The sequence below is a fragment of the Crocodylus siamensis genome, chromosome 5 (genome assembly GCF_052110815.1).
Source record: "Crocodylus siamensis isolate JL-2025a chromosome 5, ASM5211081v1, whole genome shotgun sequence".
Lineage (NCBI taxonomy): Eukaryota > Metazoa > Chordata > Crocodylia > Crocodylidae > Crocodylus > Crocodylus siamensis.
Genome location: NC_143399.1, coordinates 126188773 through 126216410, shown reverse-complemented (window position 1 = coordinate 126216410; position 27638 = coordinate 126188773). Strand labels below are relative to the sequence as shown.

Below are 27638 nucleotides of genomic sequence, written 5' to 3'. Positions count from 1 at the left end.
GTGGACCTGGAGCAATGTACTATCAGCCCAAGTAGGCTCTGCACTTCCCTGTGCAGCTTCCCTGTAGGGCTGATAGCATGCCACTCCCAGTCTTCACACTACCGGCTGCATGGGCACTTCATGTGGGACTTTTCCCAACTCCTTCCTGCTCCCTCATCCCCCAGCCAGCTTCCCACAGAAGTGCCTGCCCGGCCAGTGGTGCATGGACAGGGAGTGCACGCTGTCAGCCCTTCAGGGAAGCCACACAGAGAAGCATGGAGCCCACTTGAGCCAATAGCATGCTGCTCCTGCTCCACACAGCACTGTTTGGGTGGGCACTCCTGTGAGAAGTTGGCTGGGGACTGAGGGAGTGGGGCAGTGTTGGGGAAAGATCCACATGGAGTACTTTCCCAGCTGGTGGCACATAGATCTGGACTGTTGTGCTATCAGCCTGAGCAGACTCTGTGCTTTTCTGTGTGGCTTCCCTGAAGGGTCAATAGTGTACCACTCCTGGTTCACATGCTGCTGGCAGACACTCCATGTGGGATTCCCCCAACACCTCCCTGCTTCCTCAGCCCCTACCCACACATGCCTTGCCCCTGTCTGCCCTGCTGGCTCTTCCCCCAGCCCTGGAAATCACCCACACCTGCCCTCCCCCAGCCCTACCAGTGCCCCCCAGCCATGACTTGCAACCTGCAGCCCTGCCAGAGGGGACCTTCAGCAAGACCCACTTCATTAGGCTCCAGGAACAAACAGTGAGCCTGAGCTTACCTGTGAGTGACTGAGAGCCTCAAGCCCTGTGCTTTCCCCATCTCCCTCCCCCTCTGGACAGGTTTGGAGGTTTCTTGCCATTTTTGCAATTAGCTCTTGTAGGCTGGAGCTCTGCCTGCCTGTGGAACTCTTTGCAAAATGCACAGGTATCTCTGCTAAAAGGGAAAATCCATTTTTTCTCTGATAGTCAGGAAATCCATGGTATTCTCTGTTTTTCTGTGGGAAATGGAAAACCCGGATCCCTGCTCATGAGAGTGGTTGCTTGACTGACCCTGAGGGAGCTTGTAAAGCACATTAGCAAGACTTGTCCTTTTGTCTGTAATGTTTTGTTTAAATATCCCAAAGTTCTGCCCTGACTCCTCCTTCCAAGTCTGCTGCATTCCATTTTGTGTTTATCCCAGGTCCCCATGCCCCATTCAACCTCCCTTGTTTGCTTCTCACTTCCATCTCTTCTTCCAGTGCCACCCTAATTATAGCTATTCCTACACATTGTTTCCTTGGACACATCCAAACTGATAAATAGTTCTAATGCATCCACTGAAGGGTAGGGCTAAAATTCAGAGTGACCTAGACAAACTGGAGGATTGGGCCAAAAAAAATCTCATGAGGTTCAAGAAGGACAAGTGCAAAGTCCTGCACTTAAGACAGAAGAATCCCATGCATTGGTACAGGCTGGGGACTGATTGGACTGCAGGAAAGAACCTGGGTTGTTACCGTGGACAGTAAGATAGATATGAGTCAGCAGTGTGCCCTTGTTGCTAAGAAGGCTAACGGCATACTGGGCTGTATTAGTAGAAGTGCCAGCAGATTGAAGGAGGTGATTATTTCCCTCTATTCTGCACTAGTCTTGCCACACCTGGAGTACTGTGTCCGGTTTTGGATTCTCCACTTCAGAACCAACGTGGTCAAATTGGAGAGAGTCCAGCAGAGGGCAACACAAATGGTGAGGGGGCTAGGGTAGATGACTTCTGAGGAGAGGCTGAGGGAACTGGGCTTGTTTAGTTTGGAGAAGAAAAGACTGAGGGGGATTTAGTTGCAGCCTTCAACTACCTGAAAGGTGGTTCCAAAGAGGATGGAGCTAGACTGTTTTCACTTGTGGCAGAAGACAGAACAAGGAGTAACAGTCTCAAGTTGCAGCAAGGGAAGTTTAAGTTGGATATTACGAAAAGCTCTCTCACTAGGAGGGTGGTGAAGCACTGAAACAGATTACCTACAGCAGCAGTTCCCAAACTCTGCTTGCACGCCACCAATTTAAGGCGATGCAACCTGAAGTACCACCAGAAAATTTTTGTCATATGAAGTACTTATAATATATCTATTAACATGTACCACTGACAGGTTGTCTGTGTACCAGTGGTCATATGCGTACCACAGATTGGGAACCACTGACTTAGAGAGATGGTGGAATCTCCATCCTTGGAGGTTTTTCAGGCCCAGCTTGACAAAACCTTGGCTAGGGTGATATATTTGGGGATGGTCCTGCTTTGTGCAGGAGATTGGACTAGATGACCTCCCTTTCAGCCCTACTTTTCTGTGATTCTGTGACTTGTTAGCATTTAATTTATTGATTTGTTCTAAAACTTCTTCTGTTGTCACTTCAGTGCAGTCTAACTCTTTAGATCTACCTGCTATAAAGGACTGATCTGGCAAGGAAGTTTCACCAGTATCTTTTGCAGTAAAACAATGTAAAGAATTAATTTACTGTATTTCATGGTGTATAAGTCATGTTGATGTGGTGTGTAAGTCTGATCCAAAAAGTTAGGAATTTCATAGATCCATTGTATAAGTCCACCTAACTTTTTGGATTAGAGATATAGTGTTGACTTATACCAGCCCTTGCACATCCTCATTGTGGGCCAGGAACCCTGGGCATGGACATGTCCTGCAGTGCTACTTTCTGGGAATGGGGCTAGGCTCAGTACTCAGGTGGTGTGGCCCCATTCCCTGTGAGTGGCATTGCCTCGGCTGTGCCAGCTGAGCACTGAGCCCTGTGCCACTCAGGGGGTAGGGGTACATCCACCAAGCCTGGTCCTATCTGATATGAACAGCACTGCTGAGCACTGAGCCTGTGAGCAGTCCCCTGTGAGCAGCTCCAGGTTCAGTGTTCAGCTGGCATGGGCAGGCTTGACGCTCGGCTGGTACAGCCTAGACAGTGCTGCTCGCAGGTGATGTCGCCACGCCATCTGAGCATCGAGCCTAGCCCCATCCTCATCCCCTGTGAGTGGTGTCAGGCTTGATGCTTAGCTGGCGTGCCTGCGTCCCCTGTGAGCAGTGCTGCCTGAGCCATGCCAGCTGAGCGCTGAGCCCTTCCCTGTCCTCTGTGAGTGGGATTACCCTGCACCAAGCCCAGCTGTGCCAGCAGAGTGCTGAGCCTGGCACTGCTCGCAGGGGATGGGACTGGGCTCGGCAGTACCGCTTCCGGCAGACAGGGCCAGGCTTGGTGCTTCGCTGCCACACCCCAGTCAGGTCGAGTGCTGAGCCCAGCACCACTTGCAGGGGACAGTGATATGGTGTACAAGTTGAGGCTGAATTTTTAGAATTAAAAATTGGGCTCAGAAACTTAGGTTATACACTGTGAAATATGGTAGCTCCTCTGCTATGGCCTTTTATCTTCTCTGAGTACACCTTTTAAACGGCTTCCAAGCTGCTTTGTAGGCTTTTTATGTTTTTGATTACCCCTTTAAACTTCTTTCTAACTTCCTCATTTTTGTGGAATTTCTCTTTCTAAAGTTATATATTGGTGTGGTGAACTTTTCTGGCTTATTCCCTCTTGCTAGAATGTGAAATGTGATTATACTGTGGTCACTATTACAGAGTGGCTCACTCTTGAACCAGGTCCTATGTGTTACTAAGGATTAAGTCCAGAATTGCTTTTCCCTTTGTCAGTTCCAAGGTAAGTTCTTCTAGAAAGCATTCATTTATCATATCCTGAAATGTTATCTTCACATCTCACCCTGATAAGGCGTTTACCCAGTCTGTGTGAGGATAGTTGAAGTCTCCCATTATTATTGCTTTGTCGTTATTGCCTCTCATTTTAGCAGCTTCTCTAATCTCCCTGAGCATTTCATAATCACTTTCCCCTTCATCACCTTCATAATCACATTCCTGTTCAGGTGGTTGGTAGTACAGTCCTAGTACTGTATTCTTTTTATTCAAATAAGGAATTTCTACCCACAGGGCTTCTGTGATTAGCTTTCCTTTCAGATAAGATTTTTATGTTGGAACTGTCTGTACTATCCTTAACATGCAGCACCAGTCCTCCACCTGCACATCCTACTCTGTCATTCCTTTATCATTTGTAACCTGTTATAAGAGCCTTCCACCAATTCTCTGAGATGCCTATTATGTCAAAGTCTTTACCATTTGATACCAGGCATTCTAGTTCACCATCTAATTCTGTTTCTTTTTACCTCTGGCATTTGTGTAGAAGCATTTATAAATTTTGTCCTTGCTCAGCTGCCTGTTTCTGCTCATGTTTTTTGATTGGAAATCTACATGTTCTGACTTACCCTCACTTATCTACAGATAAACTTCTTACTCCCCTACTATCCTCTTCAAGACAATATAGAATCTGTATGGCATCCCCTTCGGGGTTGCATCAACCCAGCCTGTGTGTTCTTTTGTACCTGTTGGCTTTTCTTCACTTTTTTAGTTTAAAACTGCTCTACAGCCCTTGTTATTTAGTTAGTTTTTAAATTAAATTTTAAATAATTCAAAGAGCACCTTTGCCACTTAGTGAAGTTTTATAGCACAGCATTTAATGCATATTCCCACAGCATGATGGGTCAGTAGGACCCCCAGAATCCCATAGTCCCCTGCTCTCCCCCCTTTGTACAAGGGGAGGAAGAATGGTTGGCTCCTTGGGTGCCTGCCTAATGGCAAGCTATCAGAATGCCCAGCTATGCTTCCAGGTCTCAGATTAGAGGAAGCCTCTGGGGGGGCGCTAAGGCAGAGGGTGGCTGTGTCTAGGAGTTGGGGCAGTTCTCCTTGCCTCTACCACTCCAGCAGGGTGGAGGGACTGTTTTTGGCAGCATTTCATTTTTAGCATTGACAGCCTGCCTCCTCCTCAAGCAGGGGAGAACAGAGGCTGTCAATCATTGTGCTCCCTGGGAGGGGGTACGACTGAAGGAGCAGCCCCCTAGTATCCCCTGGCTGCAGAGCTCACCTTTGAGGTGGCTGTGTAGTTCTTTAACCAGGGGACTGGAACTCCTGTATCTTCCCAGCCTTGACCTATGGAACTGAATACCTGTCCATACCCATAGTCTCTGTATTCTCTGTACAATAAAATGAGCTCTAAAATACTATGAAAATTCCTTTTACACTGATGTACTCCTTGTTCTAGAACAGGGCTGACAGGGTTGTTAAGAAAACTGGTCAAAATAGCACTTCTGATCAGAATCCATTTTCCCTCTTGCTCATTAAATGTATGCCTGAAAATATTCTTTTGCTTCTAATAAAGAATTATGAGCACTCATCTTAGGCTGGCTAGCTGAGTATTGTCTCAGTGAATTCAGTCTTTGAACGTCTCCATGAAGAGGCATATCAAAATGCAAAATGAATCCTAATAATGATGAATCCTAATAATGATACATGAAACAGTCATAGATGCAGTAAGCTATAATTTCAGTGCCATGTATAGAGAGAGACTATAGGAGTTTCCCATTACTGCTCCAACGGAGGAATTTTGAAATATATTACTGTATAGGCCTGTATGTGTAAGTGAAGACTGCTTAAATATTGCTGAATGAAATATCAATAAATACCTCATATCTTGTCTGAGCATTCAGAAAATGTCTTAAACTGTGCAACGCTGTGGTAACTTGAAATTCACCTATGTAGTTGAGACTCATTGAAACCATTGGCTTCCCCTTTGGAAAGAAACACTTCCCCTTATTTGGGCCTCATTCAGCATAAGTTGTCTTTATACAATGGGCCAAAACACACAGCTCAGTAGTTTCCAGCAGAGAAAAAAATGCATGTATTTTTTGCCAGTGGTTGTTCTATATCCTGTGTTACAAGTCCAGAAAACATTCTCTCTCTTTTTACCTTATTATACCAACACCCTAGCCTGCATGTCTGCTTTTAGACTATTAATTCCTAAAAGAAGAATAAAAAATACTAGTGGTTTACAGAAGAATGAAGGCACATACAAATATGGCACAAAGCAAGGTCACAGTAAGTAGCAGAGGCCATATTTCCCTATACTGGAAAATGTCTAACTTCTTATATTACCTTTCGAGCAAGAGATTTCTTGAACTAAATGGAAATATTCCAAGTAGGCATCACAGGAATCATAGATTTACAATTCCTATAGCACAGGGGCAGGCAATTATAGTTTCATAGTTGGTAGAGTCAGAAGGGATCTGAGCAGATCATCAAGTCCGACCCCCTGCCATGGGCAGGAAAGAATGCTGGGGTCAAATGACCTCAGCAAGGTGGCTGTCTAGCCTCTTTTTGAAGACCCCCAGGATAGGAGTGAGCACCACTTCTCTTGGAAGTTGGTTCCAGATCCTAGCCGCCCTGACTGTGAAGTAGCGCCTCCTGAAATCTAGCCTGAATCTGCTCTCCATCAACTTATGACAGTTATTCCTCGTTACTCCTGGTAGTGCTCAGGGGAACAGGGACTCTCCCATTGCCCTTAGTTTGTAGATGGTCACCAGATGCCCTCTCAACCTTCTCTTTTGGAGGCTGAACAGTTCAGGTCCTGTAGCCTCTCCTTGTAGGGCCTGCCCTGCTGCCCCCTGATCATGCAAGCAGCCCTCCTCTGGACCCTGTCTGTGCTGTCCACATCCCTCCTGAAGTGCGGCACCCAGAACTGGATGCAGTACTCCAACTGCGGCCTGACCAGTGTCGCATAGAGGGGGAGGATCACCTCCTTGGACCTGCTTGAGATGCATCTGTGGATGCATAACAAGGTATGGTTAGCCTTCCTGGCGTGTCCCCACATTGTCGGCCCATATTCAGCTTGGACCCCGCTGCCCATATCCCTTCAGGTCGAAAATTATTTTGGGCGGAGGACTGCTTACTGAGTTTTGGCAAGCTGTTGAGGGCCACATGGGTAGCCCTGCCCCTTGACAGGTGCTTCGCCCCCTGGTCGCCATCTTGGGACTGGAAGTCGCACCCCTAACCTCTGACCTTTGCCACCAAAAGTCCCTCCCTCCTTTTGGGAAAAGGGTTTGCCATCTTAGAACAGAAAAAAAAATAATAAAAATCAAACACCCATAATACTATAATTTAATTTAAAAAAATATTTTTGTCCTGATTTGTGTGTGTTTGTGTTGTATATGTAGAAGTGATTGCATAATAGGTCAAAATACAGTCTTACTCTTGTGTGTTGTGTGAGGATGTTGCGGGGTGGGCACAGTATTTGTGGAGTGTGTGAGGGAGGGCATGGCTGTGGGGTTTGCAGGAAGGGTTTGAGGGTATGCGGGGTGTGCATGGGAGCCCCCCTGCCTGTCCCCCCCCCGAGCTAGTCAGCTGAAACAGCCCAGGGTCCGAGTGCCCTGCAGCGCCTTTCTGCTACTGCCAACAGCACGCAACCCCATCAAGCCCCACTCTTGCTCTGCACCACCTGGCCATGGCGTCTTGTCACCCCTGGGCATGCAGTGGTAGCAGCAGGGACCAGCGCACACAGCTGTGACCCTGCATGGCCTGCACCAGTACTGGCTTTGGTTGTCAGAGCTGAATAGCAGCACCTGGACAGAAACTGCTGCTCAACACAAGGGAAAGCGGCCCCTTTCCTCCCCCGTGCTTCCTGGTGCAGTTGCCTGGAGCCTGTGCAGGGCTGCCCTGCATCCTGCTGTGTCACTGCCACCTCTGGGCTGCCCTGTGGGGTAGTGGTGGCAGCACAGAGCAGATGCAGGGCAGCCCCATGTGGGCTCTGAACGGCTGCACCAGGAATTGCCAGCAGTGGGAGGTGGAGGAGCCGCTTTTGCCCCATGCTGAGCAGCAGTTTTTATCCTGCACCACTGCTGCTGAGCCTGGGCTCACTGTTTCTGAGCCTGAGAAATTGCTGCTCAGTGTGGGGGGAAAGTGCTCCCTCTCCCTCGCCACTGCCAAGCAGTTTTTGGTGTGGCCACCTGGACCCCGTGCCACACTGGGCTACCCTGCGGCTCCATCACTGCCACCTGTGAGCTGCCCTGTGGCCCCAGGACACCAGCATGGGCCCTGTGCTCCTGCACACCTGCTCACTGCCACTCCCCCCACCCCCTGCTGCTGCATTCCCCACTTTCCTGCCCACCTGCCAACTGCTTCTGCACCATGTGGCTCCAGCTGCATGGCCATAATTGCAGGACTCAGCAGGAGCCAGCCTGGCCCTGAGGACTGGGACAATCACTCACAGTCCTCCCCTGCCCCCCACCTTCATTTTTACTTGAATTTCTCACTCTGGCACAGACAGGCATGAATGGCCCCATGGTCACAGGCCAGAACCTCTGCTGGGCAGGGGCTTCCAGTTTTGGGGGCAGGTTTGGGCAGGCCTTGCCTTTGCTGGGGCCTGCCATGGCTTCCCCTGGGTCCTACTGCCCTGGCTCCTGTCATCTTTGACAGACATCCAGGGGCAGATAAATATTAATTTTCTAAATTTTATAGGGGCCTTGCGGGCTGGGGCTGACCTTTTGCCCACACCTGCTATAGCAGGTTCTGCAATTAGGGGTAGGCAAGCCTATTTAGAAATTAGAATCACTAACCTTTCACATTTGACAGACCTTTTCTGCCCCAACATACTCATCCTTCTGTCACTTTTGCATCCTTTAAGAAGCAAATCAATACTTTTATGTACTTCAATCATTAAGGACCATTTGAAGATCCATGCTGACACTTGAAACCTTTGTACCCTTAGGGTTAGATGGATAAATAGAGGAGTTAGTATAACCCATTTTGCAGTGTCTGATCCAGTTCATATGAAGGAATGCCCAAATTTCAAAGGTGTAGTCATACCAACCAACATACAGAGAATTTTTCATTTTACTTGTTGCTTCACTAGAGTTATTCCTCATTTTTAGCCCTATATTTGTTTTGTTACATTGCCCTCCAACCTTTCCATTTGCCTAGATTGACTGCATGGTGCATCCTGTCAAAGGCAGACATCCAGGAAGAAAGACGACTGACTGTTTTTAGTTCGAGGCCTAGCACAAAAACCCTTGATCCTTGAGTGGGCTTTCTAAGAACTACCACATGATAAATAATAGTAATAAAACACTGGAGAGCAGATTGAATTTTTAAATGAAAAACAAACCCCTATCATTTGAATGTGAATTTAACCCAATATTGGCTTAATTAAATATTGATGGAATAAAGACAATATTTAATCAGTCCATTAGAGAACTTGGAATGTTTAGGAATAGAGAAGTTGGGGGCACTTGGGCCTAGCAATAAAGTATGAAACTTGTCCAAGCAGAGAGTCAGTGAACCACTTAAATTCTACGTAAGATCTCAGCTTTCCACATTGGATCTCAAGTAGTTTATAGGCCTTGTGCTAACTTTCTGCTCAGAGGTAAGTTTCACCCAATGTTTGTAGGATCCTGAGTCCCAAACCATATGCTGGGGAGAACTGACTCATTATTTGAGATAGATCACTTGAACATCATATACTTTACAATGCATACAAATTCTGACCATACTATAATGTAACATTAGGTGTGGATGCAACTGCACTTTTTTATACAAGTAAAACATGCATTCTTATGTACTGGCCAAAATATCCCTATCCCAGTTAATTTGTTTAGGGCTGCATATTATTTATACATGACTATCTGCCCAAGAGGTGTCCACAGATCAATAGTAGTGAAATGCCTCTATAGTTTTTATAGATAAAATGAACAGTATAAAATAGAATATAAGTAGTTGGGTGACTTCCATGTTCTCCAAATCAGATCGGTGCTTGCCATATATACAATACATGTCAGAACCATTGGAACGGTGCAGCTTTCATCCTAGCTTCACATGAATAAATTTAATCCGTTGGCAAAAGGAAAGGCCTTTTTGTGGTTCATAAAGTCTCTGTAAAAATAAGGAAAATAACCATCATTCACAGAAGCCCAAACCAGACTATATGTGTAGACTTAAATTGCAAATAAGCATGTACAATTCCAAGGTTCCCATATACCGGAATACTAATACGCCCATTTATTGGAAATCATGGCTAACCCTCAGAACCAAACGTATGAATAGGAAAAAGTATAACTTGCATAGGTTATATCTCTCTCATAGCTTGGTGTCATAATGGAAAGTAACTCATACCAACTATAACCCCTTTAATAATCCCACAAAAATAATTTATGTTGATAGTGATGTGCATAATACAACTTTCAGTCTAATATTTTTGGCAGGTCAAATAGATCAAAATACAACAGCGTAGCTAATTTACTGATTCCAGAAATAGTCTTTAAAGTTTAGTGTTTGGTTTTAAAAACAAAGCCAGAAATTTTTCAATAGCTTTTATTTTTCCTTTGGAGAGGAAACAAGAAATGGGGCTTAGGATACATCTTAAATAAATCATGCTTTCAAGAATCATATGACATTCAAATACTATTGTGTTCCTGTTGTGCTTTGAGAAATCTGAATATAGTAGTAGGTTATCCAAACAGATTAGCTATAGACATTCTGTTCCTTTTATTTTCTGAGAATCATAATCAGAGATGAACTTTTTATGATTATCATGTTGAGTTTGGCTTTTTTTAAAATATAAACTGCTTTATAGAATTACACAATTGAAAAACATTCAGGATTGAGTAAAAAATTAAATATTCAGGAAGGCTTACAACTTTGTATTGGTTTGTGAAGTTTTTAATTAATTATAGCAGTTAAGTATACATTCTTATGACAAGGGCAACTCTCAAACTCAGTGTTAGCACCGACACACCCCCATCTCTGGGCAAAGCGCCTGCCTTGCTCACCTGCCATGCCCTGTTGTTATCTAATTAAGATATTAAGTAAGTGGGAGGCTGTCCTTGAATACCCCAGTTGTAATGGGGCAGTGTTTACATGCTCCAACTATCCCTTACATGTCCCATGTCTCACAGATGTTTCCTACAGTGGTTTGCATTGGGTCTTTCTTTACACAAACACACAAACAAACACATACTGGGCCCCTGGCTTCACATATTGGGCTCCCAGCCCTTGGTTCCCCTTCCTGGGGCTCCTCTGTGGTCTTCCACCCTGTGGGGCTTAGGTGGCTGCAGCCATGCCTGGCCCCCTCTCAGAGCTTGTGCAACCTCAGGTCTCACAGGGAGCCTGGGTGCTGCTCCAGGTTTCTCCACCGGCCTGGGGCCTTGCCTCAGAACTCCAGGGACCCTGGGCTCCCTCTGTGTCAATCGAACGTACCAGGGATGTGAGGGCTGGGGTTTTGAGGCACTCCTCCTCACCTTTCACCAGGGAGGTAACTGGCCTGGCACTTCTGGGGAGCTGCCCCACCACATGTAGTTTCACCAGGACAACCTTCCCTGGCAGGGCACAGTTGCAGGCCATGCCCATGACCAATGAGGCCTCCTTCTTCCCCATAGTCTCATCCTTACCTCCAGGATCATCCTGGAGCTGGAGCTCAACAGGGACCTGCTGGCTGGTCTCAAACTGTTCTCTCCACTCCAGGGAGCTGAGCATTAAATGGCCACCCTCATCATGCACCTGCCATCTCCCTGGTTTAGCCCTTAAAGTGTTGGAGCACTAAGGCTGCTCCATCACAATTCCCTATGTAAGTTATTAAATTCAGTTATCATCCAACAAGGCATTTATGTAAATTACTAGTGAGCTGCCCATCAAGAATGATGGTGGGGATGGGGGACAGCGGGTCAAGGCCAGCGCCACGCTGCCATGACCCCGTGCTGCTGCTGCCTCCAAGGAGCAGGGCCAGGTGGGGAGAGGCGAGGCCAACACCCGTCCCCACCATCACGGAGGCACTCTGCCATCCCACTCCATCCCCACCGTCTCCTCTGTCCCCCTCCGCCACCACCCCACACTGCCACCACTTCCTAGGAGTAGGGCCATCCTCTCCATCCATGCCGTCATGCGCCATCATTCCCCCCCACCCCCCACTCCATCCCTGCCATTATGGCAGCGCTCCATCCCCACCGTCATTCTTGACGGCTAATTTGCACCACATACCACGCACAGCATTGGCTGGAGCCATGCCCTGCCGGGAGCCATGCCCTCCAAGAAGATTATGGACAGACAGACAGACTATATATATATCGAGATAGAGAGAGAGAGTTTACATTATTATTACACTCAAGTTTGCAGAATAATTTACAGCTTGGTAGTTGACATCAAACATTCTGCCAATGGATAGTCAATTATCCTTTCTTCTTAAACATATGGATTGTAGGATGGGAATGTGTTGTCAAAGTCCAGGTAAAATTAAATCCTAGTTATCACTTCTGTGAGATAATTTGGGATTTTAAATACTCACATCACAGCTTATTCAAGTAGGCCCATTGAAGTCAATTGAAGCACTTGCATAAGAAACTCCTTAAAGATGCAGACTATTACAGACTAAATTTCACATTCAGCATGCAATTTTCATATTGAAGTGAATTCTATTCCATATAGAAGCATGAAAATAAATAGGGAAATATAAGATTACATATATACAATGGAAAGCCACGCATATGCGTGTATAATTGCCCATTTCTTGCAAATAAATGTGTATTTTGTAAGAACCCTCCTAGTCTAAGCCGGTGTGTGTACATACTATGAATCCTAGGCTGCAGTTTTTGCAAATTTGGCCTGAGTAATGTCTAGAAAGCGTTAGACAAATATTTTTATAATTATGTGAGACAAGTGTCTGAATTGACTGACTCTCTTTAACTTTACTATGAATTTGCAAAAAGGCACATTAAGTATTTTATTACTTTTCAGCATAAATGGGCAATAATGTAAAAAAACCAACCCAAACCTGTGCAAACATGATACTTGTTTTATCTAGAATACGTACAATACATGTTCTTATCTTGAAACTGAAAGTATACATTTCACCCTTGGTTCCTACAGCAGTATTTTGTTAAAGCCAGCTTGCTAATGTAGAAATAATTGGAAGAGTTGGTGAACTGATGTGTTCTGGGTTTGTATACCTCTCACATTCTTTATTGCCACATCACTTTTGTCTTGTGCAATAAATTGGAATCAGCTACAAGCACACAGCATTTCAAATTCTCTTACAGAAACCTTGAATGATGTTTATTAAGCAAAACAATCTCCAGGCAACTCATTTAATGTGCCTGTGCCTCAATTCCTCATCTGTGTCTGTATATATAATTTTTCAGGGGGTGAATTGGGGCACAGGTAAGTTAAATTACTTGTTCAAGGAAAGCCAGGAAGTCTATGTAAGACTCAGTAATAGAAACCAGGTCTTTGCAATCCCAGCCTAGTTATCTTAACCACAATATCATCCTTCCTGCCCAGAATAGAGTTTCTTTTTTTTATTATGGACAAGCAATATGTTACTTTCCAAATATACCTCTTTTCTTAAAAGGAGGCCCAGGTATTGGCAGCACGCCAGACTTCCAAAGTAAAATTTGATATATATGTCTTTACCTGATTTCTGTATACTTCAGTAGACTAAAGTGATGTGGCAATAAAGGATTCAGAGTGCACATGATCCCAGAATACAACAGCTCACCAACTCTGAATAATGGTTATATGTTGGCTCTAGTTAATAGAGAAATTGTATTTTTGAGACTAGAAGACCTTGTGGTTAAGACACTGGACTCAGGAGGTCTGAGTTCAATTCCAAATTCTGGAAGAAACTTCCTATGCAACTCTGAGAGCTTAATTTTTCTCTCTCTCAGGTGCACATATAAAAATAGGATGATAATAATTTTTTGTCTTTTCTGTTTAGTTTGTAACTCATTCTAGAAAAAAGTTTGTTAGTTTAGCTATCCCAGCAAGACATCCTAGTCTCGATGCAGCTTATGGTAGCAGGAAAGTACCTTTGCCAAGATATAGTATGTCATTTTGGCAAATTAAATAAGCTATATCAGCAAAAGCACCTCCATGCTGATATAACTGCATCTGCAATAGGCTTTTGCCAGTATAAAATATATAAAAACACTCCTAACTGATATTACTTTATTGGCAAAATGTTTGTGTGTAGTCCTGGCATTTTTGTTTGAACAGTGCCTGGCAAAATGTAATTCCAATCTCAGTTGAGGTCTGTAGGCTCTATTATAATACAAGTCATAATGTATTTTATATCAGTACTTAGCTGTTTATGGCATTTTTTCTTGCCATTTACCAATACATGATGCTAATGGGAGAAGCAGTTTTTCCCCGCTTAAGTCTGTTAAACTAACTATCGTCTCATTATACATGCTTCAAAATGAAGTTACTGTGCAAGTACTAGAACTTCATTTTTTATTCAGCTAGAAAATAAGTGTAATTGGTGATCCTAGAAACTCTGAATAGAGGTATTTTGCAGTAAATAATGTAAAGTAGTCTAGTTTCCTGCTGTTTTTATTTGCTGTGGATTTTGGAATCTGAGTGTGAGCTCCATTCACATTTTGAAATATACTCACCACTCAAACATATTCATCATTGGCTCCCTAGTAGAGTAAACCTAAGATGGGGGTTGTCATTTAAACCATTAATAATTCACTAGGTCAATATCCAACTTCTGAAAAGGTAGCAGATGGCAGAATAGAATTGGTCCAGAGGATTAAATAATGTATCGAGACACTTCCATATAGGGATTGCTTTGATTAGTGCTTCTTGTTTGTCTGGGGGTGTTGGTTGTAGTCGTGTTGGTCTAAGGACATAGGCAGACAAGGTTCTTTGGGTAGATGTATATGTTTTATTACATCAATTAAATAGTTGGAAAAATTGTTCTTTGCAGGCTTTTAGGCACTGTGCCTCAAGAAGGGTGTTTGTGCCTGAAAGCTTGCAAAGAACAATTTTCCCAACTCTTTAGTTGGTCTAATAAAAAATATCACATTTACCCAAGGAACCTTGTCTGCCTTCTGTTTGTCTGTATGCTCACATAAGAGAACATGTCAGAATGCACCTTTAAGCAGGTCCTGCAACATATCACTGGTCTATATTTTTCAATAGGGATTTAAGCTCGACAGAACCATAAAGGAGAGTAGTGCTTATTTGAAAATGGTAGCTTATGTAGATGACTTGACAGCACAGGGAAATGTCTTGAATCAGCTTAAAAATGAATGCATGTAAATTACACATGCTCTTATTTTTCTGTTGCTTTAAATGGAAAATTAAAGAGGTTTTTTTTTAGTCTGTAGCCATGATGGTTCCTGTCTCAGGAAATATGTGAAGCAAGAGTTTTTTGTGATATCTTTTTTTGGGCCAGCTTCATATTTGGGAGAGACGTTAGAAAAACTTTCGGACACAAAGTGACTTTCTTTAGGTCTGGGAAAGCAGCAAATACAGCGAATGCAAAAAGATATCTTTTACACTTGGAGTTAACACAAACTATCGCATCTAGTATTTATCTTAGGAGCTTTTTTTGGCATGTATATAGTTTCAGTTTCTGCTCAAGAAACTGGAGAGGACAGCAAGTCTATACTAAAAGACAACTAGCATGTTTTAGAGAATAAATTAATAATTCACAGGAAAAGCTGATGAAGTTCTCAGACTTTGAACCCAAACATCAAATTTATGCCAGTTCCAGTAAACAAGATCTTAATTTACACTCAACAGTCTTTCTTTTCATTAGATTTATCTGAGGGCTGGGTGACCATTGTTCTATACATAGTAGAAAAATGCTGAAAGAATCTCAAAACTTTTGAGGGGAGAGGATGTAGAAAGTGTCTGCTCAATCTGCTGATAGGATCAGTCCCCCCACTCAAAACATTGTACTCTGAAGGACCTTAACAGCCTCCTTATATTGCACTCACTCAACTCCAAAACTCAGGCTCTGGATCCATTTTTGTATTTGCTGTGTTGTCATTCAAAACTGGGCCCTCTTTATTTTGCTCCTTTCCTACCACTGCAGTCCCTCAGTTGCCCCAACCTGCTCTTCCTGCCTGCCACACTTCCCTTTTCTTTCCCATTTTCTTTTCCCTCCCTATGTTCTTCTCTCTTCTGGCACATCCCCTGGCCTTCCCAGGGCTGCAGGTCCCTGGATCTGCATGCCAGAGGGCAGCATGCTGTCGCTGCTGACTGGGGCCAGAGGCAGCACCAATCTTCCTGGCACTGGGTGCCGGCTGCACCCAGTGCCAGTCCCACTCAGCAGTAGTAGGTTCCTGTCATCTGGCAGGCAGATTGGGGTCCCACCTGCACACCCAGGAGGGCTGCGGGGGCTGTGCCAGACTCCTCCCGAGGGTGCAGGCCCCCAATCTGCCTGCCAGATGACAGGAAGATACTGCTGCTGCGTGGGACCAGTGCTGGGCGCAGCCCGCACCTGGCTCTGGGAAGATTGGTGCTGCTGCTGGCCCCAGGTGGCAGCAGCAGCCTCCTGTCATCTGGCAGGCAGATTGGGGGCCTGCACACCTTGAGAGGAGTCCGGCACAGCCCTGGAGCCCTCCCAGGGGTGTAGGACCCTGGATCTGCTGGGCTGGATAACAGGAAGCTGCCGGCAAGTGAGAGAAGTTTTGCTTGTCAACAACTTGAGGTGCAGTTTCCCAGAAACTTCTGCACCTGTCTCCTTAAAAGTTGGCAGCCTTCATGCCCTCAGAAGGGGCTACTATCCCTGAAAGTTTCATCCAAATCAGTTGGGAAATTACAATGTTTTAGGCATTTTCATGATTCCCTATTATAGCCTATGGGTAAAGCGTCAAAACAGTGAAACAGTTTCAATGAAACAAAACGAAACAGTGCTTTTGAAACAAAACTAAACTCAAAACAAAACCCTGTTCTGTCAAAAAGGAAGTCAAAGTGGAATGGTGCTTTTTCGCTCAGCCCTAATGCATAATATATTTCCTCCTCAGTTGCAAGTTAAAGAAAGTTCCTTGTAATGAAGTTGAATCTATTGCTGTCAGTTGAAATATGATATGCAGGCATTTGGATACAGTGTTCCATAACTTGGTATTTCCTTGCCTTTTAGGGGATATCAAATTTAGTCAATCCCTAAGCCCTTTTAAACAAAATCTTTTAAAAAAATAAAATTAAGGTTCAATTTGCCTGTCCAAGCTTTCTTTGTTTCCATTTGATTTATCTTCCTCCCCTGGTTTTACATCATTCACATAGATTTATAGAAGATGACATATATGATTTCATAGAAAGATCACCTGTAGATGCTAGATTTCATGCTTCAGTAATATTTATTAAGGCTTTCAGTTCATTTTATTCCTGTTGGAAAGCCCTGTGAAAGCACTCCTTTTCTAGTAATGAAATAGTAAAATACCAGAACTATCATAACAAACTTTTAAAGATAATTCCTGAAGCAGATGTTTGCAAACAGACAATTTTTATTAAAATAACAGTGGGAAAGAGTTTGCTTTTGTTTGTTTGGCCCTGGAGGAAATTAAAAAGCCTTTCTATAATTTTGATTATAACTTCAAGTGTGGATTTTATTGTTCCAAGGATATGGTGGTATGAAGGATGGAAACCTTTAGGGTTTAAAACCTGATTTTAAAAGCTATAAATTGAACTTTTCTTGTTAATCTTAGGAAAACAGTTCCTGTGGCAATTTTCTTTTCTAATGTGCTGAATGTGTAGGTCTGCTCTAAAAACTGACTACATAAAAATGACACCCGCTTAGTCAACACATCTGTTCCTTATGTGTATTCTAAGGTGTATCTGCTGACTTCTGTGACAAAAAGTGTTTACTGCTAACCCTGCAGAGCCAGAACAGTAAGGAGAGAAAGCTGGATTCTGTTCTTTTTTTCTGCGATATCAACAGAATTATTCGCTAGGGCCCTGATCCAGCACAAAGAAAGTTAATTGAAGCTTTGCCATTGACTTCAGTAACCCCTGTAGCCTTGACCCAAAGTTCACTGACATCAGTGAGATGTTTCCACTGGGATTGCCTGAGCTGTCACTGTCTTCAGACTATACCCCAGTGTGATTGCTGTACACTGTAGTGTGGCTAAAGGTATAATTGCAAAACCTTTATTTACTGGTAATGATGTGTGCAGCAAAGGAAGAACTCACATTGCCCTGAAAGTAAGTATAAAGGGTAGGCAGTTAGAAAAGCAGCTGCCTCTGTTTCTTTTAACCTGGAAACATGTAATCAACCATGTCGTTTTTAGGGAGTCATTTTTCAGAGTAGAGCAATATTTGCAAAATGAATAGTCCTGCAGCTCCCCAAACCATATGAAGGGGTATATTTTGTTTTGATGCCTGTATAAAGCAGTACCATGGCAGAGGTAGAGAGTGTCCCACTGCATCTCAAGTGGCACGAGTTTCTTCTTTTCTCTGAAGTCCTACTGATGATCATGCCCTGGTGATCCACCTGTAACAGGGTCCCCATTCTTTTGTTCTATGGAGTCAGATGTGTGCAGACGTGAATGCTAGCTCCATCTCTCCCCCGTGTGCTAGTGGCTACAGAAGCCAACTATTCTAATCCAAGAACAACAGAGGGGAGAGTGAGGTCCAGTGGCCTGTGCATGAGATGAGGAGCTGGTCTTGTTTAAGTTCTCGTTCTAGCTCTAAAAATAAACCTGCTTCTGGTCTTGGGATGTCACTTCAAAGTCACTTTAATAATCTGTTTATTTATCTGTGAAACTGAGATGATATTTTTCTACCTATCGTAAATCCAGCAGCATAACTTGGGGTTGGTGAGTGGGGCTCCAGGGCCAGACACCAACTTAATGGGTGTGTTACCCCCTGGGAGGTTTGGGGGCAACAGCAGCAGCCCCACACCACTGCCAGTGCAGCAGCAGCTAGGAGCAGGGACACCTCTTTTTTCCTGTAGCAACCACCACAGTCGGCAGACTTTGCCTCCTTCAAGCAAGTAAGGCTCCTGCCCTCTACCCCAGCCCCATGCTTAGCATCCTCTCCTCTCCCGCACTCAGCAGCACATCCCTTTGCCCCCTCCCCTCTCCTCTCTGGCAGCTAGGCACCCTCGTTCACTGTAGGCACAACCTGACTTGTGCTGGAAGTACCAGCACTACCTATAACAGAAACATAGCATAATGAACCAACAAAATATTTTAAGTATAGTCAGTGTGGGAAGAGGGAAGGTTAATAACTGACTGACTGGAGGAGAACTAAAGCATTATGTTTTATTCAGCAGGAGCAAGAAAGCAAGTTTAGAGTAGTAGGAGTCATATAAATGTTTAATTATAATGAACAAAATATTGACTTAATGGTCTCAATGGTGTGCTGCTAAGTTTGAGGAATTATTTTTGAATGCTTACCAAAACCTAGTGCTAAAATCATTTTTGTTTATGTAAAAAGCTTAATAAACAGAGCAGAAGACAGCGCTGAGATATTTGATCCAAGCTGGTATGAAAACCATTGCATTCTTTTTAGCAAGTGTTGGTACTTAGAAAACAGCAGTCGCAATCAGAGGCAGGACATATCCTGCAAAGTGCGGAAAATCTGCTGAGCAGTGTCCACACCCAGTTAAGTCAGTGTCGGTGCTCAGCACCTTTATAAGATCAGGCATATTATTTTGCCTTATGAATGGCAAACTGCTTTGTGGTTATTGATAGATGAAAAGGAAATATTTAGCAAAAAAGGGGGTCTGAAGAAAAAAATTTCTACCAGATGATCTTAACTAACAGGTTCCTCTGCACAGGCATGAATAGGTTTATTATACAATGACCTTATAAAAACTGAGTAGGGATTCATCCAAGAATTACTTGCATGCATGGCAGTGAGGGGCTTGGACTTCTGAAAGCAGCTAAGCAAAACTGACCAATTTATAGCAGTGACGTTAAATTGTAATGAATGTGACTCTACAACCAGAACCTTTTTGAAAATGCTTGGAATTGTGAGATTTCTGCCCTGTAACTTGGATACATTAATACAAGTTCATTTGATCTTAAGTTGAAGCCTTTCTTTATCAGAATTGCCTAAGTCATGAGACTGCCAGTTTTGAATCGGAACCCAAATTCCAGCACTGCTTTCAGTTCTGCCCCAAAGCCAACTGGATCTGAACATTGCCTCCTCAGCCCATCTAAAATACAGCATTTTCCACTGTATTTGATGTAAGAGGACTTTTAATGTAGGGAAACAAGAGTACTCCTGAAGATTTGAGACCCAATTCTGAGCTTCTTTACGCTGATGTAAATCAAGAGCAACCACATTGACTTGGCCCAGGAGAATTAGTCATTAGAATCTGTACCATGGTGTTTATCAGTACCAGGGCTGGTTTTCATTCATTGAAATGCAAGATGTATTTATCATGTTTCTTTCAATTTGCAGATGGGCTTTTTCCGAAGGAGATACAAAGAAATCATTGAGGCTGAGAAGAACAGAAAGGAGAATGAAGATAGTTGGGACTGGGTCCAGAAAAACCAGTGACCTGCCACTAAAGCAAAGCAAAGTGAAACAAAAACCCAGTCATGAGACACCTGCTTGCTAGCCTATTGGTCCTGCTCATGTATCTTCCATATGTGGAAGAAGGAATCTTCTCCAGATTTTTCGGAGACCCCATTGATGCTGTGTTCTTCATCATTCTAACAAGCTAGGGAACATATTCCTGAGGCAACCACTGCAGCCATGTCAGGTGACTGGAGCGATTTACATGTCCCGTAAAAGTTGAACTTTGAACTTTGGTAACTAAGCTGCAGTGCAGAGCAATATTTATGAATCCAACATATGTGGTATACCCTCAGGGGAAGACTGTTACCTAAAAGTATTTTTATAAATATAAGCTTTTTATACTGATTATGTCTTTATATTTGTATCAATGTTTTATTGTTTCTATTGAATAGCTATATAGTTCACTCAAGCACTGATATCTGGCTAAGATCTTGGAATTACATATATGTATATATAAATCTTATTGTTCTTTGAACTTCAATGCAAAAAAAAAATGCAGATAAAAGTAGCTGAAAAACCTCACATAGTAAATCCACAAGGCTTGGTAAAGTTGTGTATAAATCATGTAACGGTGATGTGCTTTTCACTTTTTTCAAGTTCAAGGTGATTTTTGAGTTATGAGCTAAAGAATCTGAAGTATTATTTCTATATGATTTTCTATAATTGAATCTATCCTTCGGTAATCTGAATTGAGGGAAACAATTCCTCCTACCCAGATTGCAAAAATATTGTTCACATTGGCTTTTTTACTCCAGGAAAATAGCCTTTTGATCACAAGGCATATTGTACTGAAGAAAGTGGCAAAGAATATTTTCGTTTCGCAAACTCTGTTCCTCATAACATGTAGCCCTTTGACAATGAGCAAAATTGGGCAGCCAAGACTCCACAGTAACCGAAGTGGTACAACCACTAAGGCAGCAACAAATAGTTTGGAGTTGAGAACAATATTAGAATCAATTGTATGAGAGATAGTCTTTACGCTACTGTTAATGGTCATAATTTGTTTCACTTGCTGCTGTCAGTGTTGCTAATGGTAAATATCCACAAGATATGACCATTATCCTCGCCTTCTGAATGTAGACATGCAAGTTACATGTATTTTTATATGATAACCTTTTAAAGTTTGGCAGTATTGGCTTGATGAGCAAATTAAATGTTTTTTTAAATTTGGAGGTTCCAAACGTGGGTGCTTTTAATACTAGATACCATCCATCACCTGGTATTAAAGCCAAATTTAATTTAGATACAAACTTTGGTAAAGCATACGTATTTCCTGTAGTAGATCTTTTACTGGATTGGAGGAAACGCTGTTCAGTGAATTCAGCCATGTTCTTAAAAAGAGCAATTGGGTATTTGAATAGAAATACTGCTCCTGGTGCCATCCACGTTAATAGACTTTTCCTCTTACTTTGCTTCAGTGTAATTAATTTGAGATGCTAGTGTAAAATCAGTGTGAGGGAAAGAAAAATCAAGGCTTGCATGTTAGGGTGAAGTTACATGTTACACATACTAAGAGCACTTAAAATACTAGTGTCCGCATAGTAAAGCTTGTTAACTCAAGCTAAGTGATCTCTGAGTGCCCCAAAGTTATACCGTTTCAGGTGAGGGTTAACTGGGCCATGCTGCATAGCATGTGTTAGGGTGCCTTCAGTCTGCTCCATGGAGCTAAAATGAGCCATCTGTAGTCTTCCAGAGTCCCTGGATGAACCGTTCCCAGCCCCCCTTCCATAGTAGACATACAGTGCAGGTGTCCTGGCTCCTAGCCACTCCCCTGCTTGCTAGCTTTCTAGTTGCAAATCAAAGTTGTGCAGGCAAGCAATGGTATTAACTCTGAACTTGCAACTGCTCACAACATTTTCTGTCTTAACATTGCTTATCATTTCATAGGTTTAGTATGGCTTAAATGTAACATGTGACTTCACCCTTAGGTAGAAGGAGTTGAAAGAGGAACAAGAACATGATTCATTTTGTACCCCTACCAGGTGCCTCTTTGAGTAAGAGTGGTAAAGAACCAATGAAGACTTGAATGCAAAGGTTATACAAAAATCAGTACTTGCCTGATCCTTGCACTTCTTAAGTGGCATTTTCCTTGTAAATTTGTCATAATTTCCAACTAAAAGAACAACAATATTATGCTCGTGCTGTTTTTCCTGACACCATGCATTCATTATTTTAATGCAAATCTACCCCACCTTCTAATCACTGTTTTGATACAGGATATCAGATCCTATTGGGTAGTGGACAGATCGAGTTTTAAAGAAGAATAAGCTGCATTGATTCTAAATTTGAAACTGAAGGGCCTTCTTAACTACGTAGTTTGGGTAGTATATTTAACTACCTTTTCTCAATTGATGATAAATAGATAAATTGGACAGATTTAAAACACTCCATGTTGATACAAAGGGATTCAGTAAGCAAGAATACCGTTACAGTACCTAAGTCAAGACATTTTAAAAGGGGGACAAGACCAAAAGTTGATCATCTTCTATTGCACTATTTTGTACTATAGAGTTAAGCTAAATTCATCCCCGGTGTAACTCCACCGATTTCAAAGTACTTATGCCAGGAGTATATTTGGCTCAACATGTCTGTTTGTTCTGATAAAATGTTGAAGAAGGCTACTGACTGACCAAGGCATAAAGGCATGAGGAACTGAAAAAAGGAGAAAAATAGATTAAATATAAGGATCTATCTCTCTAAGATTATATAGACAAAGCAAGAGATCCAGTCTTTTAACGATGCATATTTTCAGATATTTACATCTTGACTACGGTCAGAAGATTTTTTTTTCATGAACAGTGGATTTGTTGAAAAGTATCACGACTGAAACTATTCATGAATATGGGTTGTATTCAATTAATAGTTTCAGCTGAAAAAATGAGGGAAAGGTCTGAAAATGTTGAAATGTTTTATTTTGTTCCAGAAATGCTGAAATGCTTTATTTCAACATATTTTAAATGCCAGGTTTTGGTATTTTGTTTGACAAGGTTCTTTTCCTCTGTAATTACCTTGCATTTTTTTAAAAAGAGCTTAACTAAGATTCATCAATCATTAAAAAAGTAAATTTGGGTTAAAAATATATTTGGGATTGATTTGATGTCGTTTTTCACAGGAAAAAAAAATAAATTCCTATTTCAGTTTAATCCAAATCAATTATTTTTCAACATTTTTAGTTTGGCCCCTGAACCAAGATATCCAGCATTTGTCCTCTGGACTCGCAACAAGTTAAGGTCATTTATATGCCAAAACACTTCAAAAATAACAGGTGATCTCAAATAACATGATACATGGGTTCAATAGTTTAAGAGCAGAAGACGTAAGAAGTGCCATACTGGATCAGACCAATGGTCTCTCTAGCCCAGTATCCTTTTTCCAACTGTAGCAGGAGTGGATACTTTGGAGGCAGAGGACATAAACGGGGTATATCTGGAGTGATCCATCTCCCTGGCATCCACAATCATTAGTTTTCAAATGCCAAAGGATACATGCCTAGCTATTCTGTTTAATAGCTATTAATGAATTGTCTAGTCCCTTTTTGAAGCTGGGTAGCTTACCTGCCTTCACCACCTCCTGTGGCAATGAATTCTACAAGTTAAGTATGCACTGTATGAAAATACTTTTGTTAGTTTTAAACCTGCCTCCTAGTTCTAATATTCTGGGACCAGGTGAACAACAGTTTCCTTTGCACTTGGTCCACACCCTTTTTGATTTTATAGACCTCTATCCCCTATAGCCTTCTCCTTTTCAAACTGAAGAGTCCTAGTCTTATTAGTCTGTCTTGGTATGGCAGCTGCTCCATAGCCCTTATCATCTTAGTTACTCTCATCCATAGCTTTTCTAACTCTACTACATCCCGTTTGAGAGAGAGACCAGGGCTGCACATGGTATTCAAGATGTGAGTGTGCAATGGATTTACATAGTGGGATGATGACGTTTTCTGTTTTGTTTTCTTAATGATGCCCAACACATTATTATCTTTTTTTGGTTGCTGCTGCACAATGAGTTGATGTTTTTAGAGAACTATTTCCAGTGACTCAAAGGTCTCTTTCCTGAGTTATAACAGCTGGTACACAATGCTGGGTTCTGAGTTGGGGATATTTTTCCCCAGGTACATTACCTTGTGCTTCTGGACATTTAATTCTGGACATTTAATTCTACCATTTTTTGTTTTGGGGGGTTTTTTTTGCCCACTGACTTAGCTTTGTAATTCAGAACTAACAAGTGGTTCACTTGTTCTATGTGAATTCTTCATGGTTTCTTTTACTGGTTTCTTGACAAGTTTTACCTTGACTGCTTCTTACTCCAGTTAATAGAGTCAGATTTAATAATGAAATAAAGCAGCACAGGGTGTATTGAAATAATTCATTAAGCCTCCAATTTTTTATCAGACATCAGTAGGTTTAAGTCATCTTCTGAGAAGAAAGCAAAATTCTATTGAGAATGTAGTGTATGTCAACTATTCATAGAAAGTAGATAACTGGTGAAGGTGTGCTATTTTTTCATGAAGAAGCAAAATGCCATATAGTGATTTGATGGTATTTCTGTAATGCATAGGGTGACCACTTAGACTGAACACCTTTTGACTCCATATTAGAGTCAGAAGGGGAAGTACCTGCCTTTTAAAGTCAGTTTGTGAAATTCCTAACAGTAAAAAGGTCTAGCACAGGGCGCATATATATATCCCTTCAATCCCAATTAATCACTATCATGAGTGCTTAAGTAGGATATTAGTGTTGCATACATATTAAAGTGGCCTTCTGAATGTGTGATGGGTACATTTCACTCAGTGGGAATTGAAAGTATTTCAGCATTTCTCTGTGTACTGAATACATTTCTTAGATAAATCTATCACTTATAAGGAGTTGCTTTTGAAGCTGAATGCAAATCAACCTGTGCCCAACATCTACAGAATCTGTTGATCTAGTATGTCTGTCAATCATTCTCAGAGGTTGTACTTCAGAAATAAATAATAAAAGTAATAAAAGTATTGTCAGTGTCTACAGTATCATGGAAAGCATAGGTAGTAAAATGCTAACCAGACTTCTCTGACCAAGTTGGAGCTAAATCAGTCTGCCAGATGACGAGGAGTAGATCAATATTACATGGACGGTCCAATCTCAGAGATAGTTGAAGTCACCAGAGTAGCATCAGGGTGCATTTGATGTCTGACTCTCATTTTCTGACAGTATAATTCTGTTCAATATGAAGGGCCCAGTCCTTAGTCTATTAGCTATTTAAACAGAAATGTAAGCCCTAAGTGGGCTTTAAGTCATGTACAGGCCATGTGCTGCCCACTGAACAAGGAAGAATTTTATCTTGAGGAAAAGCAAAGTGTAGTATTTATGCTATGTAATCAAGGTGAGACACTACATGTTAGGGTTGGCAAGCTGGTCAATTAACTGGTCAAATATTATGAATTGACTGGTCAAAGATTATAGCAGTTTTTTCAAAAAAATCCCTTTTTCAGTTTTCTTGACAGAAATATGATTTTTAAATTTGTTTTCTGATGCAGTTAAAGTAAAAAAGTGCTGTTTCTGTGTATTGTTTGGACCTATTGGCAATTTTTTACAATTTTTACCTATATTTGACCAGAACCATTCAATTGACTAACTTTTATTTGATCAGTCAAATACCTAAACCTAGTGCAGGTGATAACCATTTGCTGCATATGTGAAAAGGAATGTGAAGGTAAAAAGATGGCTACAAGACATCTTAACTTTTGAGATGGTTTAGAATTTATGTTTTGTACATGATGGTGATTCCCTTAAAGAAATGCAAATATTTACATAGGCATGGCATTGTACTATAAATACAGGGTTGTCAATCTGAAAATACTGAGAAACGCTGATATAGTAAAAAACACAGAAACAAACCCTTTCTGCTTTGATACATAAATAACTAACAAAGGATATTTTTCCTTGTAATCAAGAATGTCCAGGTAAGTTGAGTTGATGAAAACAGCAGTTACACAAAGACTAATGATAGATAGTATTTGATGATACTTAGTGCCAACATTCTTTGAACATCTTCTGTTTATCGGCATGTTTTTGGAGTCTTGCACAGAATTTTCAGGCACAATATTATCCATGTGGTGTGGGAATAGGCAACATTACTTTCACTAAAGAATTTAAGGGAATCATAGATCTAATTTTTGCATTCGTACTATCTACGAGGTTACTTTGGGTATACATGACAATAGGTTGTCCACATAGTGTACATTGATTAAACTGGCATGAAGAATATAACTGCTTGGAGCATGATTTTGCAAATAGAGTAGGGTACCCGCACCATTTTCACTCATTTTTTCTTGAAATGTCACTCCTTGTATATTGTAAAGTTGTAATTTTTTTGTGAATTTGTGATGGAAGAATGTGTTCACTATTATCATTGTCACCCGTATTTAGAAGATACATCTTCACCTGTATTCTAATTCACTTGCACTGTTTTGGAAATGTCAGGTTTACAAAAATACAACTTTTTTGGAATAAAAAGTGGCTGCAAAAGTATTGTAACAATATGACTATTATTACTATCTTTGTCCAGCTCAAATGTTTTGCTTTGGATTGGTTAACTTGTTTCCTTGTTTATAAACTGACACAATGAAACGTACAAGATTCATATGTCATATAGAAGTCAGGATTGGGTTACTTGAAGCAGTAAAGCTATGAATGTGCCTAAGTGTTTTCAGGGCCATAGTTTGAATGTTCTGTGTTATTTTATTCACACTTAAGACCGTCTTCTTTATTTAGAATTTAACTAATTGTACCGCTTTATAACAAGTCCATAGAAATGGATTTGATTCAGTCTTAGCTATATCAAATACAAACCATATTCTTCTGTTCCCTTAGAGTTGCCAAAAGACTAGATGGTTAAAACAACTTGTGTTGTTAAACAGTATTTAATTTGAATATGAATCTGGATGAAAATGTAACATTATGCATTTTGCATTCAAGAATAATAATTCTAAAGGCAATTTTTAGCCTATTTTTCTACTCAGCCTTTCATTTGGGAATGTGTAAGTAAACGGTCATAGTTGACTTGCCAAGCTAGTTCATTTATTTGGTTGTAATCTCTCTCCTTTAACATCTAACATTATGCATTTTACTTTTCTTTCACTGGGCTTCCATTCAAAGGTTCCTCATAATTTTACAGATAAGTGAAGTTCAGTCAATAAAATGAACTCTGGCCTGAACCTTCATTTAAAAAAAAGGGGGCGGGGGGGGGAACACGATGACAAAATAAGCCACAACCTGAACCTGAAGACTAAGGACAGAAATTACACACAAACAGGTGTAAGTTATCCAAAACTGGTTCAAATCTGTAACACAGCAGAAGTTCAGTGCACATAAATTACTTTCAAAATGGCCAAAATTAGTTTAAGATAAACCTGGATGAAAGTAATATCAGACTTAACTGATTGAGGTTAAATCAGTTCATTGAACTTCTGTCACAGATCCCCTCCAGTTTCAAGTTAACTCACAGTCCCCCAGCATCCCAGGATGCTTTGC

General features: G+C 41.7%; 1 protein-coding gene across 1 annotated transcript in view; it reads left to right on the top strand.

Moving 5' to 3' along the window:
- The window catches only part of ITGA9 (integrin subunit alpha 9), a 354975-nt gene extending 327684 nt beyond the window's left edge, over positions 1-27291 (top strand). The window contains exon 28 of the mRNA XM_090050256.1: positions 20011-27291. Coding sequence (XP_089906382.1) covers positions 20011-20109 — 99 coding nt within the window. The 3' untranslated portion in view covers positions 20110-27291. The remainder of the gene's footprint in view (positions 1-20010) is intronic.
- Positions 27292-27638: the final 347 nt, after the last annotated feature.